General features: G+C 45.7%; 1 protein-coding gene across 2 annotated transcripts in view; it reads left to right on the top strand.

Moving 5' to 3' along the window:
• Window positions 1-2,959: 2,959 nt before the first annotated feature.
• Window positions 2,960-12,104, top strand: part of COL6A2 (collagen type VI alpha 2 chain) — a 58,489-nt gene continuing 49,344 nt past the window's right edge. Inside the window, exons 1-2 of one of the 2 annotated variants that reach the window (XM_075317429.1) lie at window positions 2,960-3,134; window positions 11,972-12,066. In XM_075317429.1, coding sequence (XP_075173544.1) covers window positions 11,979-12,066 — 88 coding nt within the window. In that variant the 5' untranslated portion in view covers window positions 2,960-3,134; window positions 11,972-11,978. The remainder of the gene's footprint in view (window positions 3,135-11,971; window positions 12,067-12,104) is intronic. The other variant, XM_075317428.1, reaches the window with a different exon arrangement.

Consider the following 12,104-nt stretch of genomic DNA (forward strand, 5'->3'; position numbering starts at 1 on the left):
AATGAGCCATGGCATTACATGATACAATAATGTACCGCCCCGCGGCCTCGGCCGGGCCGCCGAGCCGCTTGGGTCCGTGCTCGTGTGCTGCGGGTGGTGGCTCGAGCCTCTCACGGACCCGGGGGTCACGTCACTCTGAAAGGAGTAGTGGCGGTGCACGCAGGGGTTTGGGTGATTGGTGAAATTGATAAAGTTCGTGACGCCACTCACGGGTTGTGGTGATTGTATGGTGGACACGACCGCTGCCGTTGACTAGGCCTCCCGGAGACGGTGTTATGCAGCTTGGTGTTAACCCCTCCGTGAGCAGGGGGCGATGGTCTCGGGGGCGGCGGTGCAGCGCGATGCGGTGCCTGACGCCACTAGTGTACTCACTCTGACACAAGATAACAGAGTCTCTGGTAAACCAAACGATAGAATGGACGGGGCCCACAGCCGGCTGCGGTGTTCTCCCTGGACGGGTTGGTGGCGGCTGTCGTTCCCTTGCACCGATGTTATGTTGTAAATGACTCCTGTGCCTGGACACTGGTAGTCCGCTCCCCAGCATGTAAGTGTCGTAGGAGCCCGTTTACCCGCAGTTGCTGGCCCTTTGGATCTCTTGCCTTTGGCGGTGGCACTTATCCGGGATGGTTGGGCTGTTGCCGTCAATCGGGACTTGGGTGGGAATGAACCCCTGAGGTCCAGACCGCAATCAGTAAATTCGACTATCAGGGCGGCTTCTAGCCTAGTCGGGGTCTGAGTACCCTGCCTGGTGCTTGGCTCCAATTGGCTCCCCGGTTCGGTAACGGCGGGCCATCGCCCGACCCCGGTCCTACGGTTCCACTGACCGTACACCAACTCCTGCAGACGGCCACCACCGTCTGCCGACCTTGCTGGAGGTGCCTGGGCCACAAATCCAGACACCCAAGTGATCACTCCTCACCCTTCAACCTCCTCGACTGTTCTGTCACTTTTCCCGCCTCCAGGCCTGTGAACTCCTCGGTGGGTGGAGCCAACCGCTTGGCTCCACCCCCACCTCGTGTGGACATCAGACACTGGAGGGAGGCAACAAGGGGTAACCCAGGGGCTTCCTAACAGCCAAAGACCCGATTGAAGGCAACCGCCCACACCGTGAGGGTATACAGCTACCGTCTAAGGCTAGAGACCCAAGGGCCAGCGCCTGCGGGCAAAAGGGGGCTCCTCCGGTACCCATAGGCCGGGGAGCGGACTACCATTGGGGATCCATAGTAGTCAACAAAGTACATCACGGTGCAGGGAAAGACAGCCGCCATCACCTGTCCGGATAGAGACACTGCAGCCGGCTGCGGGACCCATCCATCCAGCCGTTTGGTTTACCAAGGACTTTTTGCATCTCTTGCTGAGTGAGTACACCCGTGCCATCCGGCACCGCGCCGCGCTGTCCCTGCAACCCTGCACCTCACCAACCCTGCCTCCCCGTCTCATCATCGGGCCCCAGGACCACCGACCCCTACCCACAGAGGGGGAAAACAACATCCCAGCTGCTCCCTACCATCGCTCCCGGGATCCCCGTCACCAGCAGCGGTGGTGCCCATCTTCACCACGACCCGTGGGTGGCGTCACGGACAAAATCCCCCAAACCCCTTTCACTCACGGGCGAGGAGCGCCGCTCGAGTCCCCGGATCCGGCCCACCGCTCGAGCCACCGAGCAGAAGCAGCAGCCGCAGCAGCGCCGGACCCGAGCGTTAGCGAGAGCGCAGCAGCGGCGGCGTCCTCCCCGCCCGCGACACAAGATATACCCCCATTTTACCCCCAGTTTGGGGGGGAAAAGTGTATCTTACAAAGCGAAAAATACAGTAATTAACGGGATGGCTGATGGGCAGCTTCATGTAAGCAGCGCTGACAGACACAGACTGCCAGCGCCACTCACCTTTTATCTTATTCTGCAGCAGAATTACAAATAAACATTACCAATCACAGCCCGTCGTTGGGAGAGATTAGTAAATCTCCCCCAGCAACGCACTGCAAGTGGTCCAAAGTTAGCCAATCACCATGCCCTGGGCAACTTACTCAGGGCATGGAGATTAATGGCGGGAAAAAAGAAGCGGGAAACAGACATACAGAAAAGGGGTATACCTGGCAAACACAAGACTAACCCCTTCAGCAGTGAAACACATAGTATATAGTAATGCCATGTGTTCCCCTCCTGAGGGGCTCGGGGAACATCATTCTGTCACGTTAGTGAAGGCAGCCGACATGGCGAGGGGCCGGATGTTCTACACTGGGAACAATGGGACTAAGTGGGAAACCTGAACTCAGTGATTATGCGGTGAGCCCGTATATTTTGGTCCTTATAGTGTAGATATTTTACTATATTCTCTAATTTACCACATGGAATCAGACTAGAATTGTCTCAAGACAAAAAAAAAGCTGGAAGAAATCATTAGAATTGATAAATAGCAACTCAGAGACCAGGACATATTGTGACTTCTAGTCCTACCAACCTCCAACCAAAGAATCAGTCCAGTATTTTGTCATTTTTGTTCTTTAGTCTACAGGAAATTAATTAATTGTGCTATAACGTTGTGATTTTTCTCATGAAAAAAAAAGAACAAAAAACCGATTAGTTGGAAAAAGTGTAGTAGATCACAAAAAAATTGTTTAAAAGAACAGAGAGTCCTCAGTGGTTGATACCTTTTAATGGCTAACTGAAAAGATGGTAATAATTGCAAGCTTTCGAATTATTACCATCTTTTCAGTTAGCCATTAAAAGGTATCAACCACTGAGGACTCTCTGTTCTTTTAAACAATTTTTTTATCTCTACTGGCTAACACGGTACAAAGATATATTTTACTTGTAGTAGATCACACGCATTCCGTTAGGATGAAGCATTGGAGACTTCCACACCCTTTAGTGGATCCACAGCGCCACTCTGTGGTAAAGTGCTGGCATGACAATTCCATATAATTTGCAGGGACTCCAAGGGGCTGACCCAAACTTAGAAGAAAAAAAATTGCAGATAGAAGGCGCTTGGGTGTAGGAAGAAAACTTTTCTGTCCTGAGAAGAAGGTCCCATCTCAAGCACCAGCTTCTCTGTTATTACAGAGAATGCACAGGTCCAGCCAGCAACTGACAGCATAGAAAACAGTCGCTGTGTTGCTTTCTTACTACCTTTCAGGTAAGAATTTGAATATTTTATGTAGAATGTAGGATTTAGCTTTGGGACATCAAAAATCAGTAGCAGCGATCAGCCCCTACATTGTAATAGTGGGTTGTCTTATGCTTATGGTTAACAGAATAAAAAAATCACAAATAAGTTGGGTAGAAATATGTGGATTTTGGATTGAGTATCTAAGTTTCGGGGAAATAACTTCCATTGCAGTCACATAGACCCTCTGACCATCATAGATTACATGCCGGAACTTTTGATCTTTAAAAAAAAACTCTGATCCTTTTTTGGTCCAATGGATTTGATGATTATCACAATCAATGGTCCTTGTAGGTTGAATCTGAGAATTTCTATATATGTAGAACAAAAGGAAGACATTTTTTCTGTATTGCAAAAAGAATGACAGTAATTTAGAGAATATAAGGTCCAGAGCAAAGTTGTATTTTTTTATTTTTTTTTTAATTTTGGGTGTTAGTTTGTATATAATTTTGCATCCTATATAGACCAGACCTAAACACCTAAACATACTAGTAAAATTTGGGATAATATTGTGCCCACTTTCAGTCCTATCCTCCAAATATTGTTTATTAGACGTTAAATTCTCAATTATTATACATGATAGGATTGATATAATACAATTATTGCCATTTTTTCAGACTGGTACAGCACAAGGGCTTCAATGTTTCTCCATGAATGGCAGATGTGATTATTATACAAGATTTAATATTATTGATAATCTGTAATTCCAAATACTGTAACATAATGTCAGTGACCTGTGGCTGTCTAGCTGTTGAGGTACTACAAGTCCCAGGTCATATTGACAATTGTAATCCCAGAGGAGCTGATGAGCCTTAGATTAGGACATCTGGATTACGACATATGCAACAAATTGTCTATAGGTTGTCAGACTGTAATAGCCCTTGGATTGCTTTATATCAAAAGACACAACTGGGCTGTAACCATTTCTGTAGATATTGCTTGTATTGTTTTCTATAAGCATGTTCCTATATTGCTATACCTTATACATATATGCTACATAATGTATATGATGAATGTTATGAGCAGCCACTTATAGCTGATCATATCATTACGCAGCCAACCAGAGATCAGAATGGGCTGGGCTCATGGTCCAATGGCTGATGTCATTTTATTATGGCCGCTGTATTTTTATATGGTGACACAACATGGCAATACCCCATATACCTACAGTAACTAGTTGCCACATTTCCTCTGGGATTAACTTTCCTGTTATTATTTACTTTATTTTCTAACCATAACCTAGAAGTAAATGTTGTCTCTAGATTACGAGCCCTATTTTTCTGGACGACCTCTTGCTCAATGGAGAATAGTAGCCCAATAGTTAGACTATGAGGCTATAAAATACAGTACTTAAAGGGGTTATCCACAACTATGGAATTGATGACTTATCCATTCATCCATTGGTGGGTTGCCCAGTATTAGTCCTCCACCAATCAGTTAATACTTGGATCTATGAAAGGTGAATGAGCACAGTGTATGGAATTTAACGTTCACAGCTTTCATCCAAGGTGCATTGGCCGTTCTAAGGTCAGCATCCATTGAAGTGAATGGGAGTTGAGCTGCAGTACCTTAGAACGTCCACTACACACCGTGCAGTGCTGTGGTGTTTCAAATCCGTATATTGCGTACTTCTGCTTGCAGTTGGAAGCCAAAATAGGTCATCAGATGAGTAGGCATCCAATGGTCGGCACCCCACCCGCACCCCACCAATCTGATATTGTAGACACATGCTAAGAGTATTGTAGTTCATTAAAAGTTATTTCCACCTTTGCAAATGCTTTGCATTGCTTCAATACATCTTAATTAAAATAGTTTTATATTTTGTGTAAACAGAACCTACACAGACATATTCATCGCCATGGGAACAGACTACAAACAAACCTGGTGTGTGGTCTGATCTCGGACTCATAGGTTACCCCATTCTCCTTTGGCTGCCTATTGTTAATCTGTAGGCAGTAGTAAAGTGTAATAAATGATTACAGGATCAGACTACACAATGTTTGTAGTCTGTAACTATTAGCAGCAGAGGCAACAGGTTTATGATAAGGGTACATGAATTTGACTGTATAAATTGGACTAGTGTTTTCCATGTTTTCATGGATAGCACTCATAACCATGTTATTCTATGATACTCTGTGTTAGTGCTAGTGTGGCCCCATTTTCACGGACGGACATAGTGGAGAAGATAGAGAAATGTTTTTTCTCCACCTCTGATCAGTCTAATCAGCACAATCAGACCATTTTTCTCATAGGAAGAGAATATGGTTGTGTGACCCTAGCCTAACACAATGCATAGCAAAAATACCTGGTGGCCTTACATTAAAGGGGTGGGTCACTACTTTGCAGTAGTGACCACATCCCTGTAAAACTGATAGGGGAGGCTTTTTCTAAATACCTTAATCAGCCAATTCTACCTGTGAGCGGCGCTACTGCGGTCCACTCATCCTTATGAAGAGTAACCCCTGGGGTTCCATGACCATTTGGATCCGGCGATGTCACTTTTACTTCCAGTTGACCTGACGCCACTGTGGCCGGCGCCAGACTCCCTGGGGGACTGAGCTGTGGGCGGCATTTCCCCGCTTATCACAGCCCAGCATCACAACACAGCATGTTGTGTGCACTCTCCTTCACTGCAGAGTGCTGCAAGCAGGAGCGATGCTGGGCTGTGACGCTGGGCTGTGATGAGCGGTGAAACACCATCCATAGCCCAGTCACACAAGAAGAATGGGACCGGTGATGTAAGGTCAACTGGATGTTGACGTGACATCACTGGATCCCAGAGGTCACGGAGCCCGGGGGGTCACTTCATGGGGATGAGTGGAGCGCGATAGCGCCGCTCCCAGGCAGAATTGGCGGATCAAGGTATTTAGAAAAAGCCTTCCCTATCAGTTTTACAGAGATGTTTTCATTACTGCAGAGTAGTGAACCACCTCTTTAAATCCCTCTGGTATGGTTCCTCCAATTGCCAGGTACCTCTTCAATTCACCATCATCCGCCCCCAGCCCCTTCACTCATAGATGGATCATAGGGGAGTGTCTGACTACAGAAGCATACTGTGCACAGAGTAGTCTGAACAGATGGCAGCTATTTTAGGAAGGGGTATTAAGAATCAGAGGAATTGCAGCAGAAAGATTAAAAAAGAGAGCACTTGGTAGTTTAATTATGCATTTATTGTGAATGTTTATTATGAACCAGAGGAACACATTTATATCTAAGTATCATTATTACAATACCAGAAACATCATGTATGAGCTTCAAATTTTGTGTTAATGCACTTGCTAATTAACATATAGTGCCATCATAAATGAGGAGTGGAATCCTAAAAGGTAATTTACTATTTACTGGTAATAAATAAGGAATTCTTATTCCACGTGGTGCTAAATATAAAATATACATATGTAGTCATGGCTGGTCTTACTAGACCTCTCTCTAGAGCTTGAATGGGGGCAGAAAAGGTATTAGAGGACTACGGTGGTAGCGCAACAAGGTCGTTATATATATTTCCGTTCTTCCTATTTCACTGTGAAGAAAGTTCTGTGCCCAAATACAATATAACTATTCCGCCCTTATAGGGGTGATCCAGTTTGAAATCTGGCCCTCAATACATTGTCCATAAAAAGTCCCTCATTTATTCCCTACCACCTTGTTTTGTCTATAAGTTGGAGGGGTGTTTTGACACAATGTTTTTCAATCCTTTGGAGATTGATTGGTTAAAATAATGATCTCACCCTCCCCAGGTCCACCACCTCCTCTCCATTGCAGCTTCTTATGATTATTTATAGGCTGCACTGATTTCATGAGTACATATTACCTCTTATGGCCAAGGCTGCGGACGACATGGGTGTGTGGATCCACTGGACCACGGACCTCAAGCTTAGCCTGGAGGGGCATGACTAAGTGGCTACCTGGTCTTCTCTAGAGTCTCTGGTGGTGAGATATACTTGTGTTGCAGGTAGCCCCCGAATACCATTCCAAGGCAGTATCTGGATTTGCAGGAGCTGACCCAAATAGCAACAGGCGAGATGGAATCACAGCCACAGTGGGACAGGAACAGCATCACCGACAGGGTGGGTGCTCGTGCAGATACAGACAGAACGGCTGATACAGACTGGACAGGTACAGGTCCAGGTACACATAGGATGGCTGATATAGGCAGGATAGGTTCTGGTTCAAAGAAGATGGATTAACGACCACAGGCAGGTATGATGACACAGGAACGGATCAGAAACAGAATCAGGAACATAGGTACCGAGACACAGGAACGGTTTCAGGAACAGATTCAGGAACACAGGCAGGTACCAAGACACAGGAATAGATTCAGGCAAAGATTTAAGAAAACAGGCCAGTACCGGGACACAGGAACAGATTCAAGAACACAGGCAGGTACCGGGACAAAGGAACTACAGGAACAGATTCTGGAACACATGCAGGTGCTGGGACACAGGACAGGATTCAAGAACACACGCAGGTATCGGGACACAGGAATAAATTCAGGAACAGCTTCAGCGATCAAGCAGATACCAGGAGACACAGGAATGGATTAAGGAACAGATTCAGAAACACAGGCAGGTAACAGGACACATGAATGGATTCAGGAACACAGGCGGGTTCTGGGGTACTGGAACAGATTCAGGCACTTGGACAGTTTCGGGTTCATTATCAGAAGTGGTTCAGGCATACGGGAAAGTACCGAATCTGGAACAGGGTCCATGGACCAGACAATGAGCTCATAGCCAAAAGGCACACTGGCTACAAGAGATAAACATTGCACAGGCACCTTACAATAGGTGAGGGTGCTTTAAATACTTGTTGCCTCTCAACAATAGGCTGGAGACACTTCAGGAGTACGCGCACTGCCCATTTACAAAACGGGGAGTTCTCACTCCATAAACGTGCAACCAGGAAACCCATGTGATGTATGCAGGCCCTGGGAGCTGGTTGCTACAGGGGCATAGAAGTAGAAGGAACAGCTGGGAGGCCAGGGTGATGAATAAGTCAGCATCCCTGCTGGTTGGTGCAGGAACGCCGGCGTTACTTTACCGCTACAACCAAACACTCAGCTCAGCAACTCTACTCAGTAATTGGCTGCAACTGTGATGTGCTCATCTCCATTCAAGTGACCATAACTTTGTTGCAGTTTCCTGCACAGTCGGTAAATGAAAAACAAACTTTAATCGGGAAATCTGTGAAGGTTTAGCAGTGCTTAACTAGCACACTGAGGCCCATTCATTCAGAGGATTATTGGGAGCATCAGTTGGATCCCACAGATCAATAAGTGATTAGATGGCATATTCTAACAATATACCATTCTGGTGGGAAAATTATTCTAATGAAATGTCCCTAGAAATTCCTCTATGAGAAGCCATTGCTGTGGTTTCTGTGCAGTTTCCAAGCCACTTTTTTTCTCATTGTAATCAATATTTAAAAAAGAGTAATGATATCGCACAATACTGGAATATATAAACGTCTGTGTAAAGTCATGAGAAAAACTCAGTACCCCCTATATATGTTGTGTGGTTTAACATATCAGGACATAATAAAATAAAATACACCTGGTCCTATAGAAGGTCTTAAAATGAAGTAAATACAACCTACAATGGACAACAAAACATTAAAAATTATACCGTTTTTTTTTAATTTATTTAACAAAAACTAGGCAAAAACGCAGGAGCAGTATTTAAAAAATTAAGTACATCTTTACTGCTTTTAAAGGAATGTAGAAGGTAAGTAGTAGTTAGGTGCTACTAACCTAATTTTCTTGATTAATTCATCAGCAAGTGTGACCACCAATATAAAAGCAGAAGTTTTGTCAGTGTGCTGGTCTGGAGAATCAATGCCAAGGAGGAAACACATGCACAATGATGTTAGATATGCAGTTATTGTGGCCCCTCAATCTGGGAAGGGTTAAAAGGCCAACTCCAAACAATTTGGAGATAATCATTCTACAGTGAGAAAGATTATTCACAAATTGAAAACATTTAAGACAGTTGACAATTTTCCAATGTGTGGACTTCTAAGAAACTTCTCCCCAAGGTCAGACAGGTAAACGCTCAGAGAAACTGCAAAAAAAACAAGAGCTACAGCTCAGACTGTAAAGGCCTAAAGGCCCCATCACACGCTTCGATATATTGTGCGATCGCGTGAACGATCGCACCCGCCCCCGTCATTTGTGCGTCACGGGCAATTTGTTGCCCGTGGCGCACAATGTCGTTAACCCCCGTCACACGTACTTACCTCCCTCACGACGTCGCTGTGGGTGGCGAACATCCTCTTCCTGAAGGGGGAGGGACGTTTGGCATCACAGCGACGTCACACAGCGTCCACCTAATAGAAGCGGAGGGGCGTAGATGAGCGGGACGTAACATCCCGCCCACCTCCTTCCTTCTTCATTGCCGGCGGGACGCAGGTAAGCTGTTCGTCGTTCCCGGGGTGTCACACGTAGCGATATGTGATGCCTCAGGAACGACGAACAACCGGCGCGCAGAAGGAGGAACGACATTATGAAAATGAACGACGTGTCAACGAGCAATGATAAGGTGAGTATTTTTGCTCGTTAACAGTCGTTCGGAAGTGTCACACACTACGACATCTCTAATGATGACGGATATGCGTCACGAATTCCGTGACCCCGACGACATATGGTTAGATATATCGTAGCATGTGACGGGGCCTTTAGTCAAGTTCATGACATTACCATTAGAAAAAGATGAACGATTATGGCTTGTTTGGAAGTGTGGCTAGGAGAAAGCTTCATCTTTCTAAAAAGGACATGGCAGCTAAAGTTTGCAAGATCGCATCTGAACCAATTTGAAGAATTCTGGAACAATGTGTTTTGGACAGATAAGACTGAAGATGAGATGTTTGGTAAGAATACCCTAAGTGACTTTTGGTGATAACCAAGCACAATATATCAACACGAACACTTCATACCAACTGTCAAGCCCAATGGTGGAGACATGAAGATCAGGACTTACTTTGCAGCCACGTAACCTGTGCTGTTATTGAATCAACCATGATCTCCTGTGTTCCTCTTTATATCAAAGTATTCTAGAGTCCAATGTGAGTTTATATGTCCAAAAGCTGAAGCTTGTTCGAAAGTGGGCAACTGCAAATGTGACGCCCCTGAGGCTTCAGTCGCCACAGGGTATTCCATCTGACTTAAGGTTCAATACTCATCCCGGGTAAGGAAGAGGTTAACCACCGGTGTTCACTTACACAACACACACAGATCAGGTGTTTTCCCGCTGGAACTGGGCTAAAGGTGGTCCCCATAACAACGGGTTTGTCCCTTCCAACAGTGAGTCATCCGGAAGGTGGGGTCAGCACAGGGGAAGTGAGAGAACACACAGTTTTTACCTTATACTAGTCTGAGACTCAGAACAACATGGTCGCTGTGGAGAGTGCTTCAGAGCTTCCACAATTAGGACCGGGCAGACTGGAAAGAGCAGGAGATGAAAGTGAAGGAGCTGGCTGACCGATAGCTCCTGTGGGACAAAGGAGAAACACGGTTGCCGAGGGGAGAGCTTCATTGCTCCCTTAGAACCGGCGCAGTGCAGGGTGCAGAGCCCTAGGGTGGAACATACTCTACGTTGGACCACCAGAATCTGCTGGACAGGGGGATTCCATGTCCCTCTGGCCACCACAAGTTCCCAGAGAACAGTGGCACATAGAGTCCGGAGTTGTGCTTACAGTCAGGCCCTACAGCAGATCCGCACCACCTGCACACGGGACAGGAACTTTAACACTAAACAGGGGTCCCCAAGCACTTCAGGTCACGGGAATCCACACTAAAAAGCGCAAGAACAAGAAGGAAGGGCCCACAGACTACTGCGCTGGTTCTGACCTTCGACTTATCCAGGATCGGCTGGAGCCCATCACAGCAGAGATCAGCGCCTCCGGTCAGCCCACGAACTGTGAGTAAAAGACCTGGAACTTCAACTTCTGTGTCACTCCTTCTTTGCCAGCGCCGTCGCCCCGCGCTTCGGCACCAACGGCCACTACCGCCTCCATCATCCTCCCTGAAACCTAGCTTCACCTTTTATTGTACACTTCGGGGCCATGAACCCGGGCAGGGCCACCCGTGTCATCCCAGACCCGACAACACCGGCCCGGTGACAAGTAACTTAACCCCTGCCCCGTGGGTGCTACACAATCACAAATCTACAACAAAATGGTTGAAAAAGAAAAGAATCAAAGTGTTCCAATGACCAAGTTAGACTATGTGCACATGTTTTGTTTTTGCAGCTGCGTTTTTCCTGCCAGGAGATGCAGATCTGGTTGTAGAATGTCTGCAACCAAATCTGTAACATGTGCACATAGCCTTAAAGTCCTAACTTCAACACAATAGAAATGTTGTGTTGGGACCGTAAAAGAGATGTGCACAAACGAATGTCCACAAAGCTCAATTAAATTAAGCAACATTTGCTGAAGAGTGGTCCGAAACTCCAGAAAATGATTATTTCAAATTATTGCTATTTAAAGATGGTTTTACAAAGTATCAATTCACGTGTCTTTAATTCAGGTGTTCTTAATTTTTCATTCTGTTTCTTCATTTTAACCTAGTTTTTGTAAATACAGTATATAATGACACTGTGTAATTTCTAATGTGTTCTGTTCATCTGAGGTTGCATTTTTCTAATTTTAAGACCTCCAATGGATCTGATGCTTTATTTATTATCTCTTGATAAGGAAAATGATAGAATGAAAAAGGGTGGACTTAGTTTTTCTCATAAACGTATTGTTATATTATTGTAATTGTTGCTATGTTGTATTGACTCTTCTATGGCATTCTGTGTATCTCTTTACAGAGCGGTCATGGCCCAGCTACCAGTGCTGTGTTTGCTGCTTTGTTTTGCATTTGGCTCCATATCTGCGCAGAATGATGACCCAAAGACATGTGAAGGTAACTTGCTCATATGACTAATGTTCTCCGATGACTCC

The sequence above is a fragment of the Anomaloglossus baeobatrachus genome, chromosome 7, assembly GCF_048569485.1.
Source record: "Anomaloglossus baeobatrachus isolate aAnoBae1 chromosome 7, aAnoBae1.hap1, whole genome shotgun sequence".
NCBI lineage: Eukaryota > Metazoa > Chordata > Amphibia > Anura > Aromobatidae > Anomaloglossus > Anomaloglossus baeobatrachus.